Raw genomic sequence first — 26582 nt, forward strand, 5'->3', positions numbered from 1 at the left:
TATCAAAACGCTTTCTCCTACACTCTTATTTCTGTGTTTTACTATCTTTTTTTGCCCCTGACAATTTTCACCTAAGAATCTGTACCTAGGTACCTTTGTACGTAAAATGGTGCCGTAAGTGACGACCTGTAAACGTTTCACTGGGCTGATTTGAGTACATGTGACAATAAAGCCAATTCTAATTCAAATTCATTACGATCTGAAAGCAGCCAAAACACCAGAGCGAACACCTGGAACCAATAAGTGAATACTTGGAGCACAGTCTTCCCTGACCCTCTCTCAAGTAATAATAAGAGACTTTTCAGAATTACATAGATCTCCCAACTGACCATTCATTGCAGTGTGTCCATGCTGATGTCTATCTGCCCCTTGAACTTCTCCCTTTCACTCTTTATCTCATTCAATTGCACCCACTATTGTTCCTCACGTGCTTTTATAGTTTATTCTTTTCTCTGGGTGCAGGTTCATAGCTCCTTGAAAGTGGAGTCGCAGATAGACAGGGTGGTGAAGAAAGCGTTTGGTATGCTTTCCTTTATTGGTCAGAGTATTGAGTACAGGAGTTGGGAGGTCATGTTGCGGCTGTACAGGACATTGGGTAGGCCACTGTTGGAATATTGCGTGCAATTCTGGTCTCCCTCCTGTTGGAAGGATGTTGTGAAACTTGAAAGGGTTCAGAAAATATTTACAAGGATGCTGCCAGGGTTGGAAGGTTTGAGCTATAAGGAGAGGCTGAATAGACTGGGGCTGTCTTCCTGGAGCATCAGAGGCTGAGGAGGTTGGAGGTTAATAAAATCATGAGGGGCATGGATAGGGTGAGAGGGGAAAGATATAAAAGAGACCTAAGGGGCAACTTTTTCACGCAGAGGGTGGTGCATGTCTGGAATGAGTTGCCAGAGGAAATGGTGGAGGCTGGTACAATTGCAGCATTTAAAAGGCATCTGGATGGGGACATGAATGGGAAGGGTTTACAGGGATATGGGCCAAGTGCTGGCGAATGGGACGATATTAATTTAGGACAGAGGTGGGGAGCTTTTTCATGTTGGAAGGCCGCATTATGTTAGTTGTAATCTAATAAGGCCACATCCAAGAAACTTCAATTATATATTCTTCAAAATTCGCATTTTTTTAATTGTGGCGGTCAGTCTGTGAGGATCATTTCGTTGAATTTTCTTTTACTCTCTGGTATTTTAAGTACATTCATTTGAAGATTAACATAAAAATAATAAAGGACAAAAAACATATTAATAAAAAAATAAAAGATTTGCTGCGCAAAATTTGGATTCATTCAAAAGGCCACACACAGTGGCCTTAAGGCTGCAGGTCCCTCACCCCTGATTTAGGATATCCGGTCGGCATGGACGAGTTGGACCGAAGGGCCTGTTTCCATGCTGTATATCTCTGACTCGATATGCTTAACTAGTTTAGCCTCAGCTGCATTTACAGCATATTCCCCTCCCCCAACAACTCCATGTGGTGCTAATACAGAGAATGCTGGGAAGTGAAATTTGAGCAGGTCTGGCAGCATCTGTGGAGAGAGAGAAAAGAGACGAGAGTTCATGCTTTGGGTGGAGTGGAGCAGTTCTGTGTTTGCTTCAGCCTTGCAGTACGGTGCTTTTACTCTTTCTGGCTGCACCGTTTAGATTCCGCCCCCACCCAACCCACCCCCCCCCACCTCTCACCCTGCCCAGCGCCCTGAGTCCTCTCTCTAACGAGAGAGCAGCCCTGCACCTCTCTCAGGAACTTTACCCACGAACGGACCTTAATTGATGGCCTTCGGTCTCCCTCTTGCCCGAAAGCGGAAACATCCCCTCTGTCCACCCCTTTCAGAACGTTAAAGATCCTGATTGGGTGCCACTGACCTACGAATTAGGCCACTCGGCCTCTCAAACCTGCTGTCCCCCCTGTTAAGTCGCTCCGCTTTCCTGTCTATGCCCTTGCAAGCTTCCACCACCACTCTCGCAGAACGAGCCCTTTCCTACATCCATCTTAAAAATATTCCAGGGCCTTCTTTCTGTTGATTTTAAGGAAGTGAGTTCTAAAGCTACACTGTTCTGTGAGAAAAGAGATTCTCCTTATCGATCTTATTTTGACCCTTCCGTTGTGACTCTGAATCCTGGAATTCCATTGAAGGACATGATGTCCAAGTCGACCTTGGGATCTTACCGATGTGGTTGCCTCTTACTCCAATGCAAGTGCAGCCTTGACTAACCTTTCCTCATAACGCAATCCTCTTGTTCGAGGGGTTACCTTGTTCTGGCCTGCTTCCAACATCCTTCCTTCAATAAGGGGGCCAGTGCTCTGCACAGATCTTGTCCATGTCCCTTACCACTGAAGAATTGCCTCCCTTAATTTGCCTGAAAATGTGTTGCTGGAAAAACGCAGCAGGTCAGGCAGCATCCACGGAGCAGGAGAATCGACCGTTTCGGGCATGAGCCCTTCTTCCTGAAGAAGGGTTCATGCCCGAAACGTCGATTCTCCTGCTCCTTGGATGCTGCCTGACCTGCTGCGCTTTTCCAGCAACATATTTTCAGCTCTGATCTCCAGCATCTGCAGTCCTCACTTTCCCTTCATTTGCCCTCGACCTCCCCCACGTGGTAAATGTCACATTCGATTAGCTTCCCTGATGTCTTGCTGTAGCTGCTCACGAACCTTTGACAATCAATGCCCCCCTCACAGCTTTCTCCTTTGGAGCGAAAAGGGACGCAGCTAATCAAAAGGCAGCACGTTAGCACTGCTGCCTCACAGTGAGAGGAACCTGGGTTCGATTCCAGTCTCCGAGCGACTGCCTGTATGGAGTTTGCATGTTCTGCCTGGGTTTCCTCCGGGTGCGCTGGTTTCCTCCCACACTCCAAAGCTGTGCAGGTTAGTGTGGATCGGCCATGTTAAACTGGCTGTGGTGTTCAGGGGTGTGTTGGTTAGGTGCACTGGCCATGGGAAATGCAGGGATGATCATTTTTAAATATATATATTTGGACCCCTTGTTCTTTGTGAAGACATCCACCTCTATTTCTGTCTCCATCTAGCTAACTCTTAATAGAATCCCTACAATGTGGAAACAGGCCATTCCACCCATCAAGTCCACCCTGACTCTCTAAAGAGCATCCCAACCAGACTCTTCCACCTCTACCCTATCCCTTTAACCCTACATTTCCCATGGCTAATCCACCTAGCCTGGATACTACAGGGCAACTTAGCACGACCAATCCACCCTGACCTGCACTTTTTTGGACTGTGGGAGGAACCCGGAGCACCTGGAGGTAACTCGCGGGGAGAACATGGAAACTCCAATGCGGAGGGTCGCCAGAGGCTGGAATCGAACCGGGGTCCCTGGTGCTGTGAGGCAGCAGTGCTAACCACTGAGGCACCGTGCCGCCCTAGAGCATAAATTCCAGGAAACGGGAGGGAGGGACTCTTTCCCAACTCCTTAAAGCTTTGGGAAAGGGAGGGCTCTTCAACTTTGCAACTCTTTCAGAACGTAACCGCAAACAACTTTCCCTCTCTCTTCCAGAACGGACTGATTAACTTTGAGAAGCGGAGAAAGGTAACAGTTTCCTGTGGCAGTTTGCCACTCCCTGCTGCTCTTTTCCGTTCAGCCCTTCGGTGTGTGATTTTTTTTTTCTCTCTTGTTGTTGTTCCAATCCTTATGTTTTTTCTTTCTGTTTGTCCCGGACTGGGGTGCGGGGGGGGCATTGTGGCGGACTGGCAGGAATTTGAAATCATCGCCCAGATTAAGCTGCTCCAGAAAGCCTGCAAGAATTACCACTTCGAGAAAGATCCGGAATTCCTGAACTGGTTCGACGGCCTGGAGACGCTCAGTGAAGCTGAAAGGTGAGACAGTCCTGTCAGGGCCTTGGTGCTGACTGCTGTCTGTGTCGAGTGGCGCTGGAAAAGCACAGCCGCCCAGGCAGCATCCGAGGAGCAGGAGAGTCGGGCATAAAGCCCTTCACCAAGGTGTGCTTTTCCAGCACCACACTCTCGACTCTGATCTGCAGCATCCGCACCCCTCACTTTCTCCTGGCTGACTGCTTTCTTCGTGATCAGGGACTTGTTTTTGCGCTGGAGCGGAGGAGACCGAGGGCTAACTTTATAGAGGTTGATAAAAAAAATCATGAGGGGCATAGATACTCAATAGCTTTTCCCCAGGGTAGGGGAGTCCAAAACTAGAGGGGATGGGGGTCCAAAGGGGCAATGTTTTTCACACAGAAGGTGGTGAAGAATGGGCTACCAGAGGTAGTGATGGAGCTGAGTACAATTTGGTAGTTTAAGAAGCATTTGGGCAGATCTGGGAGGAATACTGACCAAATACTGTGGATCTTTACGATCCTAAATTGTCTAACTCAGGACAATTTCAGGTTAGCTGCTCCCAAAGTCAGTTGATGAGAATGAATGATGAAAACTGAGACGCAGAGATTGATTGACCGTCAGAATCTTTTGTCCCTGAGTTGAAATATCTATTGCTATTGGGGGTGGGGTGGGGCAATGCATTTAAGGTGAGGGGAGGGGGGGGGGGAAGTTGAAAGGAGATGCGAGGGGCAAGTGTTTTTACACAGAGAGTAGCAGGAGTCCGGAACACGCTGCCAGGGTGGTGGTGGAGGGAGTTGCGGTAGGGGTGTTTAAGGGACTTTAAGGTAAGCACATAAATATGCGTCAGGGTGGCACGGTGGCTCAGTGGTTAGCACTGCAGCCTCACAGCTCCAGGGACCCATGTTCGATTCCAGCCTTGGGTGACTGTCTGTAGAGTTTGCATGTTCTCCCTGTGTCTGCATGCATTTTCTCCAGGTGCTCCAGTTTCTTCCCACAGTGCAAAGATGTGCAGATCAGGGTGGATCGGCCATGCTAAATTGTCCATAGTGTTCAAGGATGTGTAGGTTAGGGGCATTAGTCACGGGTAAATGTAGGGTTACAGGGTGGGGGGAAAGGTTACTCTTCGGAGGGTCAGTGTGGACTTGTTGGGCCAAAGGGCCTGTTTCCACGTTGTAGTGATTCTATGAAACCCATGGGGGGTGGGGGGGAAATGGACCAAAAGCGGGCAGAGTTTAATTTGGTGTTGAGAGTGTGTTGCTGGAAAAGCACAGCAGGTCAGGCAGCATCCGAGGAGCAAGAATATTAACGTTTCGGGGTGGAGTCCTTCATCAGGATTCCTGCTCCTCAGATGCAGCCTGACCTGCTGTACTTTCCCAGCAACACCCTCTGAACTCTGATCTCCAGCATCTGCAGACCTCACTGTCTCCAGAGCTTAACCTGGCATCAGGTTCAGCACAGCTTGTGGATAGAAGGGCCAGTTCCTGTGCTGTACATTCTACGAAGGGTGGGGGTGTCAATCTCAGCCTTAGAAAAAGAGTCCTCAGCTCATGAAAAACCAGTCAAAAAAATGTCAGTGGACAAACTGTTCTCACCCCCTTTTCCCAGCACGTGGCCCATTGTCTTGCTTGTCTTGGCATTGCAAGTGAATGTCTGAGTCGATAGTTGTTAAGTGTTAGTTGGGTTTCTGCCTCTACTGCCCTGACGGGCAATGAATTGCAGAATCCCACCACCACTCCCCGGGGTGAAAATATTTTCTTCACACCCCCTTCACGTGCTTACCTTAAAGTCCCTTAAATCTAAGCCCCCGTTCATTCCCCCGTTCCTTCCTGCCTACCTCAGCTATGCCCCTCACCGTGTCACAGCCCATTTTTAACTGTAGGAGCAAGGGGGTGGCTCATTTCCTCAACTCCGCCCCCCTCCTCAGATCCGGATTTGCGGCCGTATTGTCGGAGCTGGGATGATTGGGTGTCATCGCTGGCCTGAGAAATCCCGGGATTCAGGCTAATGTTTTGGCAGGAGGTTTTCAAATCCCTTGCCAGTTGTGGATTGGGGGTTGCAGGTGGGCGGCGGGGTTGAGGGGGGCGTGGGGGGAATATCAATCTGGAATTGGAAGCTGTTCAGTCATCGTGGCTATTGGCATAACTTCAACTCCCCCCATCCCCCGTCCCACTTCGCCAAGGACACGCAAGTCCTGGGCCTCTTCCACCGCCAGATCCAAGCCACCTGACACCTGGAGGAAGGCCACCTCATCTTCCACCTTGGAACCCGCCAATCACACAGCATCAACGTCAACTTCACCAATTCCTCATCTCCCCTCCCCCCACCTCATTCCAGAACCAACATTCCAACTTGGCACTGCCCTCTTGACCTGCCCATCTTCCTTCCCACTTATCCGTTCCACCCTCCCTTCCGACCTATCACTGTTAGCCCCCCAGCCCCACCCCACCCCCCCACCCCCAATTTATCTCTCAGCCCCCTTCCCCACCCCCACGTTCCTGATGAAGGGCTTATGCCCGAAACGTTGACTCTACTGCTCCTCAGATGCTGCCTGACCGGCTGTGCTTTTCCAGCGCCTCCACACTCATCGGCTCTGACTCTCCAGCATCCGCAGTCCTCACTTTCTCCTTATGACCACAAGCCCGTCTGATTCACGCGGTCCCTTCGGGAAAGTAAGCTACTGCCCCTGCATTCTCTGGCCTAAGTATCACTGCAGACCCACAGCAACGTGGTTGACTGGTAATTGCCCTCTGCATTGGTGTAGCGAGTTACTCAGTTGTGTGTTCGACACCCACTTCACATGGATCCCAGCAGTTCACTAAAATGGCTCCCCATCACATCCCTAACAGCAACAATGTGAAGGACAGCAAATGCTGGCCTTGAGCATATAAGGTAAAAGAACTGGAAAAAAACTACATCCTTTACCTATCGTTAACAAACATCTATCAATCTCAGGCTGAAATGGTCTGTGGGGACCTGTGTCCTTTATAATCACTTGGTAAGTCTAGCTCTAATTTGAGAGACTTCTCTCTGCTTCTGGACAAGATTGTCTTCTATTCAACCTTAACTGTTCTCTTTAATTTTTTTCGCTATCTGAATCAGTATTATCGAATCCCTACAGTACAGAAAGCAGCCGTTTTGACCCATCGAGTTTGCATTGACTCTCCCACACCCTATCCCCGTAAACCTATATTTCCTATGGCTCACTCACCTGACCTACACATCCCCTGAACACCATGGGGCAATTTAGCACGGCTAATCCACCCTAACCTGCATGGCTTTGGACTGTGGGAGGAAACCCACACAGACACGGGGAGAATGTGCAATATCCACACAGACAGTGGCTGGAATTGAACCCGGGTCTCTGGCGCTGTGAGGCAGCATTGCTAACCACTGAGCCACTGTGCTGCTCCTTAACATCTGAAGGCCAAGTAGCATGAACCTCACCTGTATAAGCACTCCCTGTCATTAACCTTTGGAGATCAGACCTTATTTTGGCACTCCCTCCGAAACTGAAATATACCCTTCCTGAGCTGCAGTGCCCAGGGGGTGTGGTCTAGCCAGATTTCTGACTGATAGGTGAGGGGTTAGCACTGAAATGACAGAACCTCCCCTCTCCCTGTTCCCTGAGTTTTGTCTCTGTAGACGCCCGTGGAGAGTATTTTGAGCAGGGTCTTTTTGCCATGAGTGAGAACATGTGCACACACTACTTGTCTCTGTCAACTCAACAAAGAAAAAGCTGCCCGGTGCTCTGGCCTTCCCCACCACGCCCCTCAGGTCAACCTGCCCTCGTTTCAAAATTTAAACAAAGCTTGGCCGTTAACTGTCAATCAGCTTCACTGGATGCATTGTCTGTGGTGAACCAATTAGCATTCGCTTGGCAACCAATCAGCACCCTCCTCTGCTGCAGTATGAACCCGTTAAGTTGGTGTTCTTGTGAGATCTCCAGATGAGTGCAAAGTGAAATGTTTTGACAAGTTGCTTTTTGAGCAACCCCCTAAAATATTCCACTAACCCCCGTCCCCCACCCAGGGCGCTAAACAGTCTTCCATCCGGTCAGGCGGGTTTCCCGAGTTTAGGTTAAAGGTGGTCTGAAGCCCATCAATGCCAGCAAGGCAAATTAAATCAGAAGGGAATTGTCGGCCCCATCTTCAAAGCCTGACCCTTCCCCCACCACCTTCCCCTGTTGGCTCGCCCCGTGAGGGTTACCCGCTTCCCAAAACACTGCCACCAGAGCGGTTCGGAAAAGGACTGACGAGCCTGGGTCAAAATGGGCGAGCCAGCCCCGGTGAGCAGGGAGTGGCCAGGGGTCAGGCAGGCGGTCTCTGAGACGTCTCTGAAGCCGACCCAGCAGCCGCCATGGCGTGCCGACTGGAACCCGAGCAGGAGGCACCGAGTGGGTGTAGACCCCTCTCACCCCGCTCCCCCCTCCCCCCCAACCCGAGCCCATTCCGCCGCCACCCCACAGTAACCCTTCAATCCCCTTTTCCTGAAGCGAATCTGCTTCAAATTCGGACTGATGGAAAATGGGACTGGCGGGCTCCCTTCCTGTCCATCTTGTGCATACAAACTGCCCGTGTCTCCTTTACTGAGGCACAGAGTGACAGAGCAACGGGACCCTGTCAGAAGAACAGGGTCCTCCCCCCTTATTTCACTCCTGAAACCCCTCACTTTTTAAACAGTGCTCCCTCGTTCTAGGCTCACCCCCCCCCCGCCCCCCCACCCAAGAGACTCACCCCGGACTGCCTTGTCAACTCAAACCTTCTGCTTTTCCATCAAGTCATCCCTTACTCCTCTGAACTCTGGCCTGCCCTCAGCAGACAACTCCCTCGATTCTAGTTATTACTGCAGTCAATTAATTGAATCAATGTAGTCTTGCCTGAATCTGCACCCATGCTTCCCCCCCCCCCACCCCGTTCCACTTCTGCCACGTTGGGGGTTTGGCAATTCTTGGCCCCATAGCCACCTTGGATGCCACCTCCTGGTGCCAACTGCGTGTCAGACGGCAGCGTTTTTACCGCAGAGGCTCGTGGATTTAAGATGCAATTCAGAGGCTGGACCGCGTTCCCTTCCTGTGCAAGGCCGGAGGGAGGGCCGCGCTGTCACCTTTCTGACCAGGCCGGCCATCCAGGAGTTGGAAGGGCGTTGGATCCCTTGGAAGGAAAGCTGAGGACTTCTGCCCGGCGTCCCACCCAGGATTTATCCCTCAACCCGAGGGCATCAGGGAAATCAGTGAGCCAGGCTTCACCCCCTTGTCGGTTGTGGGATCTTGCTGTGCACGGATTGGCTGCTGCTTGCCCCGCGGCCTCACTTCAGATTGGGCGCCAGAGTGCTTTGGCACCTGCTGAGGCCATGAAAGGCAAGCATTCCAATATTTGCGCAGTAACCTCCTTCCATAGAGCGAACCAGGTCAGATCAGCTCACTGATAGCGCGGCTCGATGGGCTGAACGATCTAACGGCAATCAAATCTGTTCTTTCGGACATGAGGGGCATATGTCAGTCTTCGCCTTGTTCCTTATAAACTTCTAAATTGTGTGAATTCAGCTTCCTTCCAATACAGTCTGACACTGCCCTGTTTGAAGGGCCCTATCAGGTCTGGGAAATGAGTCAGTCAGCAGACCGTTGGTCTCAGTCTCAGTCTCTGTCTCTGTCTGTCTGTCTGTCTGTCTCTCTGTCTCTCTCTCTCTCTCTCTCTCTCTCTCTCTCTCTGTTTCTCTCTCTCTCTGTTTCTCTCTCTGTTTCTCTCTCTCTTGCATGTGGCTGATATTTGGTTTTAGTATGGTTTCTTTTGCCCTTCCAACAACACAAAAGTTCCAATCGACATTTCTCCCTCCTGATGCCCAATAAAGATGGCCTGGACAGAGTGAATGTTGGGAAGGTGTTTCCATTGGTAGGACAGACCAGGACCCGAGGGCACAGCCTTAGAGTAAAGGGAAGACCTTGTAGAATGGAGATAAGGAGAAACTTCTTCAGCCAGGGAGTGGGGAATCTACGGAATTCATTCCCACGGAAGGCTGTGGAGGCCAGGCCATTGAGATACAGGTAGATAGGTTCTTGAGTATTAAGGGGATCAAGGATTACAGGGAGAATGGGGTTGAGAAACTTATCAGCCATGAGTAAATGGTGGAGCGGGCTCAATGGGCTGAAAGGAGCTGAAATTAGGCTGACGTCTTATGGTCTTATAGGATTCAGGCCATAAACGCACTGAACTCAGTCTATTGTGTCACTTGATACCCTTGCCTGAGGATACAGCACGGCTTGGCAGCGTTAGGCCTTGTGGAGGAGGAATGTTGGTGAACTGTCTCTCTCCCACCCCCCCCTCTCTTTCGTTCGCCGTCCCTGTGATGCCCTAGTGCTCTTAAGCGGCACAGTTTTCCAAGTGTTAGGAGGGGGAGGTAAGGAGAGCTGGACGTTGGGTGGGGGTGGGGATGAGGCGTGGGGTGGGGGTGTTGGGGGGAGCACCCAATCTCTTAGAGCTCCCTTGCCACATATCTCTGGGTTGGAGCCGTGCCCAGTCAGGACACCTGGAGGCCCTTTCCCTCCACCCCACTTGAGGTGGACGAGCCTGTGGCTGGTGTTGGCAGCATTGGGGAGGGGGCTGCTGGGATCCAAACCCACACTTGATTGGGCAGAGGCGCCGGTAGTGGACTCCTCATTGGCTGCCTTCATCCCCCCCCAACTCAGAGTGGTGACTCCGCACTGGGGTCCCGCTGCGTGCATGTGTAGAGTCAGCTCTCAGTGGGGTGGGGATCTCGGAGGTGAAGAGGAGAGCCCCCTACACACTGCGCGAGTGAGGCGAAGGAGAGAGAGTCGCTGGCAGGGTTCATCTTTCCGGGCAAACGGCCAACCGGTTGGTGTCTTTTGCAGCTACAAGTTATCGTGCGAAGTGGAGCCGCTGGTGGAAGCGAGCGGCACTCCCACGAAGACTCGGCCGACGTTGATCATCACGCACTGCAGCGAGTGAGTACGCCTTGCCGGGTTTGCGCTGACTCGGCGCGCTCAGCCGCGTGCCGTGGGAAATCCCCCGCTCCGCCTGGGAGGTCAAGGGGGTTTTTTTTTAAATCGAAGGAGTGCGAGCTTGCCGTCTAGTGACCGGAAACATCTGGCGGTTTTCAGGGGGTTAGCGAGGTTTGGGGTGGTCTTGTGGCACGGTGTGTGGGAGTGGGTGAGACTCAGACGGCATAGGTTTAGGGTGAGAGGGGAAAGATATAAAAGGGACGTAAGGGGCTGCTATTTTACGCAGAGAGTGGTACGTGTATGGAATGAGCTGCCAGAGGATGTGGTGGAGGCTGGTACAATTGCAACATTTAAAAGGCGTTTGGATTGGTATATGAATAGGAAGAGTTTGGAGGGATATGGGCCAGGTGCTGGTGGGTGGGACTAGATTGGGTTGGGATATCTGGTCAGCATGGACAGGTTGGACCGAAAGGTCTGTTTCCATGCTGTACATCTCTATGACTCCCCTGCTTCCAATCCCTCCCTAGGACTCCCTGATGGCCCTGGTGAAGTTGCGTTCATGACGCAGCTTACATCTTTGGGCGGCACAGTAGCACAGTGGCTAGCACTGCTGCCTCACAGTGCCAGGGTCCCGGGTTCAATTCCCGCCTCAGGCAACTGTCTGTATGGAGTTTGCACATTCTCCCCGTGTCTGTGTGGGTTTCCTCTGGGTGCTCCAGCTTCCTCCCACAGTCCAAAGATGTGCAGGTTAGGTGAATTGGCCGTGCTAAATTGCTCATAGTGTTAGGTGAAGGGGTAAATGTAGGCGAATGGATCTGGGTGGGTTACTCTTCGGACGGTCGGTGTGGACTTGTTGGGCCGAAGGGCCTGTTTCCACACTGTAAGTAATCTAATCATCTTGGTAGGATCCTCATCATCCCTCACAAGATGATGTTCTGGAGACATGGGTTCAAATCCTACCAAGGCTAATGGTAAAATTTAATTGGAGTGAAGCATTGTCATTAAACCTCGTCTGGTTCACTCCTGTCCTTCATAGAAGAAGAAAAAAAAGGTAAGGACAGCACAGGGAACAGGCCATTCGGCCCTCCAAGCCTGTGCCAATCATCATGCCCTAACTAAACTGAAAAGCAAACCTTGTCGCCCTTATCCCTTAATTTCCTCCCTTTCATAGAACACTACAGTGTGGAAACAGGCCCTTTGGCCCAACAAGTCCATACTGCTCCCACAAAGAGTATCCCACCCAAACCCATTACTCAACATTTAACCCTGGCTAATGCAGCTAACCTATAGATCCCTGAACACTATGGGGCAATTTAGCGCGGCCAATCCACCCTAACCTGCACATCTTTGGACTGTGGGAGGAAGCCCACACAGACACGGGGAGAATGTGCAAACGCCACACGGGTAGTCACCCTACACATCCCTGAGTGCTCTGGGCAAATTAACATGGCCAATCCACCCTAAGCTACACATCTTTAGACTGTGGGAGGAAAACCGGAGCACCCGGGGGAAACCCACGCAGACACAGGGAGAATGTGCAAACTGCACACAGTCACCCAAGGCTGGAATTGAACCTGGGTCCCTGGTGCTGTGGAGCAGCAGTGCTAACCACTGAGCCGCCATGCCGCCCTGTAAATTAAGTGCCAATTAATTGCCTTTTTCAGCCATGGGTAGCCGTTCATGTCGTTGGGTAATCAGTGGTTCCCTCGCTTTCCTCCATTTGAAAGTTTTCAGTCTGTTCAAAAGCGTCGAGCGCAGCACACTGGAAACGGGCAGATCAAACCAGTTCCGTGCCTCTTGTACTTTTGTGTTCCCAGTCCGGGATTGTGGAACATTAGTTCCTGCAGCAATAGGTGAAATCCATAGTTGATGCGAGGGAAGTTCATGGTTTAAGGTGGCTCCGATGTTCTCTCGTCCCACCAACCATTCATGCCCCTTCCCCCCACCACCACCACCACCCCACCGCCCCCCCCCCACCCACCCCCACCCCCACCCCCACCCCCACCACTTCCCGGCCACATCCGTGCTCACCTGCTGAGGTGATGGTTCTGAATGAGACGGTTGCAGGAGAGTGAATGCTGACTTAGTAAACAAGGGTAAAAGTCACTCAACACCAGGTTATAGTCCAACAGGTTTATTTGGAAGCACTAGCTTTTGGAGCGCTGCTCCTTCATCAGGTGGTTGTGGAGAATAAGATCAAGCTCATGGAATGTATAGATCATCGTTCCTCATGGAGGGCTTTTGCCCAAAACGTCGATTTTCCTGCTCCTTGGATGCTGCCTGACCTGCTGTGCTTTTCCAGCACCACTCTAGACTCTGGTTTCCAGCATCTGTAGTCCTTGTTTTTACCTCACGGAATTTATAGCAAAAGGAGTCCCAGTGTCATGGAGATGTGACACAGTGAATAATCTTAGATTAAAATGTTCATCTTTTAGAATGGGATATGCTGGTTTCTGTTCTTCGATATGTAAATCCCAGAACTTTCTTTAAATTACATTCTCAAGATAGCTCAGGTTTTTAAACAGTAAGTGTGAAGTCTGTCGATGTCCCAGTGCTACGTCAGACTGATGATGCGGTCTCCTCTACATTGGGGAGACTGGATGCCTTCTCGCAGAGCGCTTTAGGGAACATCTCTGGGACACCCACACCAATCAACCAAACCGCTCCGTGGCCCAACATTTCAACTCCCCCTCCCACTCTGCCGAGGACATGGAGGTCCTGGGCCTCCTTCACCGCCGCTCCCTCACCACCAGACGCCTGGAGGAAGAACGCCTCATCTTCCGCCTCAGAACACTTCAACCCCAGGGCATCAATGTGGACTTCACTAGTTTCCTCATTTCCCCTCCTCCCACCTTACCTTTCAGCTCAGCATGGTCCTCATGACCTGTCCTACCAGCCAATGTCCCTTCCCACCTATCCCCTCCACCCTCCCATCTGACCTATCACCTCCATCCCCACCCCCATTCACCTATTGTACTCTTTGCTACCTTCTTCCCAGCCTCATCCCCTCTCCCATTTATCTCTCCACCCTAGAGGCTTCCTGCCTCTATTCCTGATGAAGGGCTTTTGCCCGAAAGGTCGATTTTCCTGCTCTTTGGATGCTGCCTGACCTGCTGTGCTTTTCCAGCACCACTCTGATCTAGCTTGACAAACCCTCTGTGTAGTTTTCCAGAGGTTTACACGGATTTGTACAGTTTTTGAGCGAAGTAAAACGTTTTTAAACGCGGGGTGTCTTTGTCGTTTCAGCCCTCCGTCTGGCCAGAACAGCCCGACTGTTCCGAGCAGCGGGTTGGTACCATGGGACGTGCCCGGCTCGCCCACACCAGACCAGGACAGCCCCGGCGAATTCCCCGGGCTCAAGGAGCACTCGTTCAAACCCATTAACGCGTTGCTGTGCAAGGTCGCCCGGGTAATGATCAACGCCCAATGCCCACCCCCCACACCCGCCCCCCCGTCACCACCGCCCGCCCTGACGCCGTTTGCGAAAGGGGGCCCGTTGAGAGGGCATGCTCTCGATCGTTTCAACGTTTGGCAATCCCTTTTTGCAGCGCTGCTGAAGGGGAGAGATTTGGCTGGGGGTTGGGAGACACAGATCGCAAGGGTTGAGCGGAAGAAGCAAAGGGGGGAGCTGAAGTAAAGGTTTCTCACCCGGGGTGTGGAAAAGCACTGCTTGGGTGCGTGGTGGTGGTGGGGCATGCTTTCAATCGAGGAGGGGGCATTTGGGTACGACGGCACGGCGAGAGAAGAGGGAGGTCTCCCTGGCCGGGTCCTGCGCTGTACGGTTGCACGAGGGTGGCTGACCATCGCAGGGCGCTCCATCCCGAGGCCTAGTTTAACGCTGTGAGGACATGACCCCCCCCCCCCCCCGCAACGGCAGGCTGGGTGTGGTCAACGTCAGATAAGAAACGTTGAGCTGCAAGTGAGATGGTGGCAATGATCATTTTGAAAATCCTTGTTGCCTTCAGGGGAAGGAAGTCTGCCGTCCGTACCTGGCCCTGGCCTACGTGTGAAGGTCAGGCCCACTGCAGAGGGGTAGACTATGAAATTGCTGAGGGAGCTGCTTAGTTCAAGGATGGGCAGTGCCTTTCGGTTGGTCTTGTCAGCTGTGCCAGCACTACATGCAGAGTGAACGTTTCTAAGTTGTGATTAACTGCTGAAACAATGAACCTGATTGGGATATTTTTGCTGAGCGGGGAATTAAATATGGTATTTATCTCTCTCTCTCTATCTTTCTTTCTGTCTCTGTCTCTCTCTCTCTCTCTCTGTTGCTCTCTCTCCCTCCCTCTGTCCCTCTCTCTGTCTCTCTCTCTCGTTCGCTCTCTCTTCTCTCTGTTGGTCTCTCTGTCTCTCTCTCTTTCTTTCCCTCTGTTTTTCTCTATCTCTCTCTCTTTCTATCTGTTTCTCTCTCTTTCTCTGTGTTGCTCTCTGTCTCTCTGTTGCTCTCCCTGTCTGTTTCTCTCTCCGTCTCTCTCTCCCTCCGTCTCTCTGCCTGTCATGTCTCTCTTTCTTTCTTTCTCTATCTCTCTCTCTCTCTTTCTCTCTCACACACTGCTTTCACTGTTGCTCTCTCCGTCTCTGTCTTTCTCTCTCTTCACTCTGTTGGTCCCTGTCTCTGTCTCCGTTGCTCTCTCTATCTCGCTGTTGCTCTCTTTGTCTCTGTCTCTGTCTCTCTCTCTCTCACACTGCTTTTGCTGTTGCTCTGTCTCTGCCTTTCTCTCTCTTCTCTCGGTTGGTCTCTCTGTCTCTCTCTCTCTCTTTCTCTCTGTTGCTCTCTCTATCTTGCTGTTGCTCTCTCTGTCTCTGTCTGTCTCTCTGTTGGTCTGTCTCTCTCTCTGTCTCTGATTTTCTCTCTCTCTCTTTCTATCTCTCTCACTCTCTCATTGTTGCTCTTTCTGTCTCTCTGTTGGTCTCTCTCTCTCTCTCCCTCTCTCTCTATTTCTCTCTCCTCCCACAGCACACGAAGTTCCCCTCGGTCTCCTCTCTGGACTCAGCTGGCATCGACCCAAGCCCGACCTGCCCTCCTTCGCCCTCCACGTTGTCTCCCACCACCACCTTTGTCAAAGGGCACAGGCGGTCTGCGTCTTGTGGCGCGACATATGTGCCGCCATCCTCGCCTATCGGCTCTCCGCAGTCTGACTGCCGGATCATCCGCGTGCGCCTCGACGTCTCCAATGGGAACTTGTACAAGAGCATTTTGGTAGGTGGTGCACTCTACCCGTGAGGACATTCTCTTGGATGTTTATTCCCGGTACAGGAACCTCGCTGGCAAGGCCAGTGTTAATTGACAATCTCTAATTGTCCTCGAGAAGGTGGTGCTGGTTGTTTGACCCTGTGGAGATCTTAGAACTTGATCCCAGTGCCACTGAAGGAACAGTGCTATCGTGAAGGTGTGTCATCTGCAGGGCAACTTATAGGTGGTGATGTTCCCATGTAGCTGCATTTGGTAAGGCAAACAAAAGCAGGGCTTAGGTATTTAATTAAAAATCACCCCACGCCAGGTTACAGTCCAACAGGTTTATTTGGAAGGACTAGCTTTCGAAGCGCTGCTCCTTCATCGGGTAACTCTGAACAGCGCTCTGAAAGCTAGTGCTTCCAAATAAATCTGTTGGACTGTAACCTGGTGTCGTGTGATTTTTAACTTTGTGCATCCCAGTCTAACACCAGCATCTCCACGTTGTATCTATTTAATGGTAATGTCCTGGGGAGTGTTGCTGAACAACGAGACTTTGGAGTGCAGGTTCATAGCTCCTTGGAAGTAGAGTTGCAAGTAGATAGGATAGTGAAGAAGGCGTTTGGTATGCTTTCCTTTATTGGTCAGAGTATTGCATATTGGAGTTGGGAGGTCATGCTGCGGCTGCACAGGACGTTGATTAGGCCACTTTTGGAATATTGCTTGCAACTCTGGGCTCCTTCCTATCGGAAGGATGTCGTGAAACTTGAAAAGGTACAGAGAAGATTTACAAGGATGTTGCCAAGGTTGGAGGGTTTGAGCTATAGGGAGAGGCTGAATAGGCTGGGGCTGTTTTCCCTGGAGTGTCAGAGGCTGAGGGGGTGACCTCATGGAGGTTCATAAAATCATGAGGGGCATAGATAGGGGAGGGGTGTCCAAAACTATAGGTTTAGGGTGAGGGGGGAAGACTTAAAAGGGACCTAAGGGGCAGGTTTTTCACACAGAGGGTGGTGCTTGTGTGGAATGAGCTGCCAGAGGAAGTGATGGAGGCTGGGACAATTCCAACATTTAAAAGGCATCTGGATGGGTATATGAATAGGAAGGGTTTGGAGGGATATGGGCCAAGTGCTGGCAAATGGGACTAGATTAATTTAGGATATCTGGTCAGCATGGACAAGTTGGACTGAAGGGTCCGTTTTCGTGCTATCCAGCTCGATGTCTCTCTGTCCTGGTCATTCTTGGTGAAACGAGTGTTGACAAAGGAGCCATGGCGATGCTAGACATCTACTGCCCTTCTCAGGGGTAAAGGTCACTGGTTTGGAAGCTGCTTCAGAAGGAGACTGGGTGTGTTGCTACAGGGCACCGTACAGATGGTATGGAGTGGTGCCACTCCGCACAGGTGTTGTAGGAATTGAACCTTGCATGGGGTGACGATCAAGCGGGCATCTTTCTCATGCCGCCTGAGTATTTGAGGAGAATTCCTGGAGCACTCAGAACATCAGGTTTCCTCGGTCCTTGAATGGCCTTAATAATAGCGCACCTGCCACTTCAAAGAGTCTGAGAAAAAAAAAGTCCCAGCCTATCCAGCCTTTCTTTATAACTCAAACCGTCCATACCTGGCAACGTCCTGGTAAATCTCTACAGAGCCCTCTCTACTTCGTAGATCAGGGAGACCAGAACTGGGGGCAGTGTTCCAGTAGCAGCCTTACCAATGTCTGGTACAGCCTCAACATGACTTCCCAACTCCTATACTCAAAGGTCTGAGCATTGAAGGCAAGTGTGCTGAATGCCTGCCTACATGTGACGCAAACTTCAAAGAATTATGTACCTGAACCTCTAAGTCTCTCTGTTCTACAACACTACCCAAGGCACCACTACTAAGTGTAGAAGCCCTGTCCCTCTCTCCTCAATGTTACAAAGTTTTGGTTCTTCTCTGCTATGGTCATTAGCTGAAATGTAATGAACTTGAGTACCCCCAACTCAGCTGGATAATGTCCATTTGAATATCCCACTAAACAGTGAAACTTCCCAGGAGGTGCAACTGAAAAGTCAGGAGATGAAGGTTTCTTCACTGACCCAATATCAGTGCCTTTTGATATAGTGTTAAATGAGTGCCCTTCAAAACCGTCACTTCCAAACTGGGCTGGAGCTACCCAAACCGATTCTTCAGCTCCCCACACCTCTGGCACGTCCTTCCCTCAGAGGCAAGTTCTGAGCCCCACAGTTGAGTGCAGCTGCCAGTGCAAATAAGCGATTGATTTTCAACGACAGGTGAAAATGGCTTCCTATTAAACAATCATGGCCTATTTCCCTTAGACTTAAATATAAGTGATTGAGATGAGAATATCAAAGGCATGGTTAGGATGTTTGCAGATGACACCAAGACTGGTTGTGTATTGGACAGTGAAGAACGTTATGCCAGATTATAAAGAGGTCTTGGTCATTTGGGTCAATGAAGTGGGAGGTGGAGTTGAATTTGGATAAATGTGAGGTATTGCATTTTGGTAAAACAAACAGGGGCAGGATTTATACAATTAATGATCGGGCCTTGGGTGGTGTTGTAGAACAGAGAGATTCAAGACATAACTCTTTGAGGCTTGGATGTAGAGAGGGTGGTTAAGAAGGTGTTTAGCTTGCCTTCACTGCTCAGACCTCTGAGTACAGGAGTTGGGACGTCATGTTGAGGCTGTATAGGATGTTGGTGAGGTCCCTTCTGGAGTACTGTGTCCAGTTCTGGTCGCCCTGTTATGGATAGGCTATTATTAAGCTGGAGAAGGTTCAGAAAAGATTTACCAGAGTGCTGCTGGGTATAGAAGGGCTGGGGTATAAGAAGAGACTGGAGCATAGGAGGTGACCTTACAGAGGTTTATAAAATCACGAGGGGTATAGATAGAGTTAATGGCAGGTACCTTTTCCCTCGATTGGGGAGTTCAAGACTCAGGGGTATTTTTTTAAGGTGAGAGGAGAAAGGTTTTAAAAAGACACGGGGCAACTTTTTTACACTGAGAGTGGTTTGTGTGTAGAATGATCTTCCAGAGGAAGTGGTGGATGTGGGTTCAGATACAATGTTTAAAAGGCATTTGGGTAAGTACATGGATAGGAAATGTTTGTGGGGGGTATGGGCCAGGAGCAGGCAGGTGGGACGAGTTTAGTTTGGGATTATGCTCGACATGGACTGGTTGGATTGAAGAGTCTGTTTCCGTGCTGGATGACTCTATGGATCTGTGATTCTGTGAATCCACGAAAAGCTTGAGTGCCGCACATTCAAAGTTTAAATTTCACACCATCGGCCAAATTAAAGACCTCCACCACCACTGCCCTCTACCTTCCTCCAGCATCAACTACACCCTGCATGGAATCATTATTACCGTATATACTCGTGTAAAGTTTGATCTCATGTAAAAGTCAACCCACTACTTGTAACGCAAATAAACCCCCAAAATTTTTCAAATACCTCATGTATAGGTCGACCCTCTCTTCCTGACCATATGGGTAGACCGACATGCACTGTTCAGTACTGGTAACCGGGAAACAGTGCAACATTACTGTTCTACTGGAGCACAGAGAATGGAGACAGTTATTTTGCAGATAAATATTTCAATATGGCCATAATTCTTTTTACTTTTGTTTTATGTAGAGATCTGGCTCTTGTTTGTCCACTTTTTGACTCATACAAGGCATGAATTTCATCCCCTCAAAAACAATACCTCATGTATTAGTCGACCCCCTAATTTCAATTTTTAAAAAAACCCGTCTCCAAAATCTAACCTATACGCGGGTACATACAAAGAACAAAGAACCTTTACAGCCCAGGAACAGGAACAGGCCCTTCGGCCCTTCAAGCCTGAGCTGATCCAAATCCATTGTATCGCCCAATTCCTAAGTATCTCCCTATCCCTCTGCTCCCCACCTCCTCATGCATCTGTCCGGACACACCTTAAATGAATCTACCGTGCCTGCCTCTACTGGCAACGTGTTCCAGGCACCTACCACCCTCTGTGTAAAGTTGCTGTGACCAAACTGAGCAGGAGACGTCCACAGCTGCGGATAATGGTACGTGTCTGCTTCCCACAGGTCTCCAGTCAGGATAAGACCCCAGCGGTGGTTGGGAAGGCGCTGGAGAAACACAACCAGGACTCCAATGCAGCTCCGTCTTACGAACTGGTGCAGCTCATCTCTGAGGACAAAGGTGAGGGCTCTTGGAGCGGACTACGCAGGCTTCACTGGTTGGGGCATTTCCCCCACTCCAACAAGGTGGAGAATATGGGGTTGGGGCTCTGTTCAAGGGACGGGGTCATCCAGGATTGAGGTGAGCAGAGATTTCTCCACTCAAAGCCTTTAGCAGCTACTGGCGAGGTGATGGCCTAGAGGCTACTGTCGCTAGACTATTAACCGGAGACCCCTGTGACGTTCAGAAGAGCTGGGTTTGTAATCCTGCCACGGCAGGTGTCAGAATTTGAAACCCATGGAAAATCTGGAAACGTGTCTAATGCTGACCAGGAAGACCGTCGTCAAGGGCAGAGCCCAACTGGCTCACCGATGACCTCGAGGGAAGAAATCTGCCATCCTTACCAGGTCTGGCCTACACGTGACTCCAGACGCCACAGCAATGTGGCTGAGGTTGAGTATAGGAGTCGGGAGGTCATGTTCCGAGACATTTGCCAATTGGATTAGTGCACACGAGTCCACGCCTTAGGCAATTGCACGTTTCTGAACGTGAGGAATCGTTCCATCCGCCTACTTTCCCGTGAGCTATTCCAGTTTACAGCACCTTGTGTTTATCATGGAACCCTACTGCAGGCCATTCAACCCATCAAGTCCCTACTGACCCTCCGAAGAGCATCCTTCCCTTCTATCCTGTAACCCTACATTTCCCATGGCTAATCCACCTAGCCTGCAAATCCCTGGACACTGTGGGCAACTTAGCACAGCCCACCTACCTAATGGCATATTGTTGGACAATATTTTGGGTGTGAAATGTTCAGCCTGGAAATGTGGCAGAGGACAGGCTCAATTGAGGCCTTCAAGAGGGACCATTGGGTGGTTATTCAGACAGGAATGACATGCAGGGATCTGTGTAGGGGGTGGGGTGAGAAGGTTGGTGCTAGCTAGTGGAGGGGTGACAGGCTGAATGGCCTTGCCACCTTAAAATCTGCGATTCTGCAGTTAGTTAAGGAAGGGTTTGGAGGGATATGGGCCGAGTGCTGGCAAATGGGGCTAGATTAGTTTAGGATAGATGGACGAGATGGGCTGAAGGGTCTGTTTCCGTGCTGTAGATCTCTGTGAGGAATTGCTCGCCCTGAACCGTGTGCCCCCTTTTTGTTCTTCCCGTGCCCTCTGCCCGCAGAGTTCACCATCCCGCACAACGCCAACGTCTTCTACGCCATGAGCTCCACCAGCATCGACTTCATCCTGCGGAGGAGGGGCCACGTGTCGCCCAGGCTGAGGGCGGAGCACGGCTCGCCCTTCCCCAAGATCAAGTCCAAGGGGAAGAAGATCGCCAGGGCCTTGTTTTAGAGGCTCGCCCTTACCGCCAGAGGGCAGGGGAGTGCGGATCTCTGACCCACGGAAGGAGGAGGCTGCAGGGAGGCCGTGAACCGACGAAGCGGGTCACGGCTGAGAGCAGGGGAGCCTACACCCCTGCACCCCCCCCTCCATCCCAACCCGCAACGTTAAACGGGGTGGCAGTACAGAACACGACGGTCTTGCCGGGGGGGATGGCTCTGAAAACAAAAGCCTCACTTTGTTTTCGGCGGTGAGGGGGGGGGGGGGGGTGGCAGGGGCACACGTTCGCTCTAAGCGCCGGGGAAGCATCGCGGTCAGGTCTTTGGTGAGCGGCGGTGGCCTCTCCCACCCGCGCGGGTCAGTGTCCAGTCCCACTCCCCAACCAGCCCCCCCCGCCCCTCCCTCCCATAACCCCCGCCTCACCCTCCACCACTGCCCTGGAACCGGGCGGTGAGCACACGCTCAGTCTGCCCACACACACACACGCGGGAAAGGGGGGGGGGGGTCCGTCTATCGATGGCGATGCGGCAGGAGAAGGTGCCCGCCCCGCGCGATGCCAGCTTTCCACAATCTCGGTTCCACCGCCCCCCACCACCCACCCTCCCTGTAACCACAGAACGCACCCGACTCTGCCATCTGAGTCGCGCCCCCCCACCAATACTCACCGCGGTTACCTGGTTACTGCTGGGTCGGTGCCCGTTTCTGGGAAGGGCTGGCTTTGGTGGCTCAGCTTGGCAGTACGGGCGGTGATGTTGACAGAGCCATCGACCGGAAGAGGGGTTCGCTTTTTTTCCATGTCGGGGTTTACCGCTCGAGGGTGGGGGGCTGTGGGGCTGGGGGAGGGGGGGAGGTGTCTGCGTTGTTGTCCAATCTCCCCTCCCTGGGCCACCCTTCCCCCCACCCCCGGGGTGGAGGGCCCTGCCTCAGCAATCCGACCAGATGAATGTTCCAGAACCAGGGCGGTCTTCTCCGCTGCCCACCCCCCTCACCCTCACCGTCACCCTCAGCGCCCCCCCACCACCCCTGGTCGCCTTTCACACTCGCTGAAGCCAAAACGAGGTGGTTTGGCCCGTCACAGTGAATACTGGACCAGAAGCCAAAGCAGCAATGGAAGTGCCTTCCCTCTCACCTCAATCTGCTGTGGCTCTTCACCAGCTCAGGCACTGCTGCTGGCTTCCCCTTTTCTCTCTCTCTTCCCCTTCCCCCTTTCTCTCTCTCTCTCTCTTTCTTCTCTCTCAGAATGTCCCACTCTCACTCTCCCTCCCTCTCTCACTCACTCATTCTCTTCCTCTCTCTCTGTCACTCTTTTTTTTCTCTCATTTTCTCTCACTCATTCATTCTCTTCCTCTCACTGTCTATCTCTCTCTCACTATCTTTCCCTCTCTCTCCCTCTCTCTCTTTTCGACCAGGTCAACTCGATGGGAAGCGATGTGACGATTAAATGGGGGATTGGGTCCTTCCTTCCCCAGGCCACCCTCTCCTCCTCTCCCTGTCAACGTGCTTCGAGGGTGACCGTAGATGAGCACTACACTCGACTCGAGGCCTTCTGCCTCTTTGTGTAACACTAACAAGGACGATACCGTCCGCGGGATTGGCCAAGCTTTGATGCTATTTACCGCCAACTTTGGCAACGACTGACAAAATCCTCTTCCCCGTGGCATCCATTTGGATAGTGACCGGCTTCTGCTTTCTTAACTCCCTTCCCCCAGGCCGATCCCTCTGCTACCCCCACCTCCCACCTTCATAGTGAAAGGAATCCCCTCCCCCACCCCACATTGGGCCCAGACCATGCCTTGGCACCATGGGATGACGGGGACGGTGGTGGTGGGGGGGGGGGGGGGGGGAGTGGTGTGCCACGTGGGTGACCATCACTGGCCTCATTCTCGCCTCTGCGGTGTTTCGGCATGAACCCCAATCGGCCACCTCCCCATCAGAGGACCCCAATGTGCCTGTCCAGCTTGTTCGCCCGCTGCCCCCTCGGAGGTGGGTTCGGGAGGGGTGGGATGGCCAGACCCCGCGGGGCTGCCCACTCTAAGTTCCGAATACCCCTGAGAAGGAACAAACCTCCCGCTGCCGTGGGACGGTGGGAGGAGGTGGAGTGAGCGGCAATGACGACGGACCCTGGTCAAGGTTGGGTGGGGTGGGGGGTTGGATTCCGTGCCCCCCCCCTTGCGCTGGGCGGCAGACGGGAGCGTGAAACTGCGTCGTTGCACCCGAGCCAGTGGGATTCCCGTCTGAGAAAAAATGGTAGGCCCCGTGTCCCGCCTGCGAACTCATCGCCCGAAGAGACGCTTTCCCTCCTGACCGTGAATTCCTTTCCACCGGGACATGTATTTATGTCATTTATTTTTAAAAATAACTCTCAGTGAGCCAGCTTTCGGACGTTTGTGACCACTTTGATGTTACCGACTTGTACTCTGAATCGACAATTGCGGGGGTCACGCGATGGGCACAGAGCCTAGTGAAAAGGGAGCAGCCCCTTATATCAAGGATTTACTGCCCGTCCCTGATTGGTAGGTGGGGGGGTGGGGGGGGGAGCTCAGGACACGTCAGTCATTTTTTTTTAAATTTCAAAAATATATTTTATCTGTAAAAAATATTTTTATGTATGTATACATAGTTACAAACGCAGTTCGGTTCTGTACAGTAGCTTAACAAGGAAACAAACAAAAGCATTGGCGTTTGACTCTATCCCAAACCACCTAAAGGCATCTCTGATACATACAAGACACAGGGGGAGGCAATGGGCGAGTGGTGTTATCGCTGGACCGTTAAGCCAGAGACCCGGGTACTGTTCTGGGTACCCCGGTTCGGATCCTAGTGCGGCAGATGGTGGATTTTGAATTCTGGAGGACGGGATGGAGGAGCAAGAGCTAGGGAGTCTAAGGATGACCGTTGTCAGTTGTTGGAAAAGCCCATCTGGGGCGCAAATGTCCTTCAGGGAAGGAAGTTGACTCCAGACCCACAGCGACTGTGGTTGACTCAGAATCCCTACAGTGTGGAAACAGGCCATTCGGCCCAGCGAGTCCACACCGACCCTCCGAAGAGTAACCCACCCAGACCCATTGCTCTGCATTTACCTCTGAATAATGCACCTAACCTACACATGCCTGAACACTATGGGCAATTTTCCACTGCCAGTCCACCCTAACCTGCGCATCTATAGTTTGTGGGATGAAACCCATGCAGACACAAGGGAGCATGTGCAAACTCCACCCAAGGCTGTAATCGAGCCCGTGTCCCTGGTGCTGTGAGGCAGTAGTGTTAACCACTGAGCCACCGTGCCAACTCTGAGCTGCCCTCTGGGTAATTAGGAATGGGCAATAAATGCTGGCCTAGCCTGTGACTGCCTTATCCTGTGAATGGATAATAAAAATGAAGTCTGTGAGGGTGAATGTAATGGGCATGGGTGGCTCAGTGGGGCGGCTGGACTGTTTGAGCGGGCAAAATGGATCCAACATGTTACTGTAACCCTGGAGACAGCTCCAGCCAATGGCAGCTGAACTCCTGCCCCCTTCCCCCACCCCAGAATAGCTGGGTAAGACCAGTCTAGCTTTTAATAGTCCCAGTTCATGATTGCCATTACTGAAACAAGATCATTTCAGTCACAGATTCAGTCGTCGGAGGGGGTGGGGGGGGAGGCTACACAAGGCACAAGTCAGACCGCAACTGAAACCCTGTAGGCAGCTTTCAGGCCCCTCGTCCAAGAAATAATCATCTGGCCTTGATGACAAGGCAAGAGAAACTTTACAGAGCTGTACAGCACGGAAACAGACCCTTCGGCCCAACTCATCCATGCCGACCACATGTCACAGAGCTGTACAGCACGGATACAGACCCTTCGGCCCAACTTGTCCACGCTGACCAGATATCCTAACCTAATCCAGTCCCACTGGCTAACACCCGGCCCATATTCCTCCAAACCCTTCCTATTGATGTACCATCCAGATTCCTTTTAAATGCTGCAATTGTACCAGCCTCCATCACTTCCTCTGGCAGCTCATTCCATACACACACCACCTGCTGTGTGAAAAAAACTGTCCCTTAGGACTCTTTTAAAATCTTTTCCCTCTCACCCTAAACCTATGCCTTCAGTGTCCCTATCCTGGGAGAAAAAGCCTTGGCTATTTACCCTATCCATGCCCTTTCATGATTTTACAAACCTCCATAAGGTCCTGGGGGAGTGTTGCCAAACAGAGAGACCTTGGAGTGCAGGTTCATGATTCTGAGAAAGTGGAGTAACAGGCACGATAGTGAAGAAGGTGTTTGGTATGCTTGCCTTTATTGGTCAGAGCCTATACTGAGTACAGGAGTTGGGAGGTCAAGTTTTACCTGTACAGGACATTGGTTAGGCCACTTATGGAATACCGCATTCAGTTCTGGTCTCTCTGCTATAGGAAAGTTGCTGTGAAACTTGTGAGAATGGGGAAGGATTTAGGAGGCTGTTGCCAGGGTTGGAGGGTTTGAGCTTTAGGGAGATGCTGAATAGGCTAGGACTGTTTTCCCTGGAGTGTTAGAGGCTGACCTTATAGAGGTTTACAAAATTAAATGGGGAATGAATAGGGTAAATAGGCAAGATCTTTTCCCCAGGTTAGGGGAGTCCAAATCTAGAGGACATGATCTAATTGAAGGGTGGAGCAAATGCACTGGGCTAAATTGCTTCCTTCTGCTGCAATATTGTTTGATCTACAGTTTTACAAGCATTTGAATTAGTCTGTTCCAGGAACATGATCAGTTTGCCATCAAATCCTCATTGAGGATGAGGGTTGGTCTACATCAACGCGTGACGCCCACTCCCCCCACACAAAACAAAACTTCTGTGACAAATCTAGTCTCCGTGACAACAATGTTACGAAGCAGGCAAATCCTAGGCCTCAACTGGCAATGCAGAGAAAGGGCAGGTCAAAACCCCACCAGAATAAAAGCAAAACGCTGGGGATCTGAAATAGAAATTCAGCAGGTCTGGTAGCATCTGCTGAGAGAGAGAGAGAGAGACAACAGAGTGAACATTTCGAGTGTGGTATTGCTGTTCCATTGGAATATATATGGATGCGTCTGAGCGTTTGAATTTCAGAATTTTAAGTAAAAACGCGACGGGAAATAGTTTGCGGGTATCGCTAAAATTGGAAGACTATAGAGGAGATTTGG

At 51.3% G+C, this 26582-nt stretch overlaps 1 protein-coding gene across 8 annotated transcripts in view; it reads left to right on the plus strand.

Moving 5' to 3' along the window:
* LOC140455399 (ral guanine nucleotide dissociation stimulator-like) overlaps positions 1-23807 on the plus strand; it is a 232698-nt gene extending 208891 nt beyond the window's left edge. For all 8 annotated transcript variants that reach the window (XM_072550211.1, XM_072550207.1, XM_072550215.1 and 5 more), the window contains 7 exons: positions 3509-3541; positions 3707-3828; positions 10670-10762; positions 14006-14168; positions 15714-15956; positions 20004-20118; positions 21277-23807. In XM_072550211.1, the coding sequence (XP_072406312.1) occupies positions 3509-3541; positions 3707-3828; positions 10670-10762; positions 14006-14168; positions 15714-15956; positions 20004-20118; positions 21277-21446 (939 nt within the window). In that variant the 3' untranslated portion in view covers positions 21447-23807. The remainder of the gene's footprint in view (positions 1-3508; positions 3542-3706; positions 3829-10669; positions 10763-14005; positions 14169-15713; positions 15957-20003; positions 20119-21276) is intronic.
* The last annotated feature ends 2775 nt before the right edge of the window (positions 23808-26582 follow it).

This window comes from Chiloscyllium punctatum, chromosome 30, assembly GCF_047496795.1.
Source record: "Chiloscyllium punctatum isolate Juve2018m chromosome 30, sChiPun1.3, whole genome shotgun sequence".
Classification (NCBI taxonomy): Eukaryota; Metazoa; Chordata; class Chondrichthyes; order Orectolobiformes; family Hemiscylliidae; genus Chiloscyllium; species Chiloscyllium punctatum.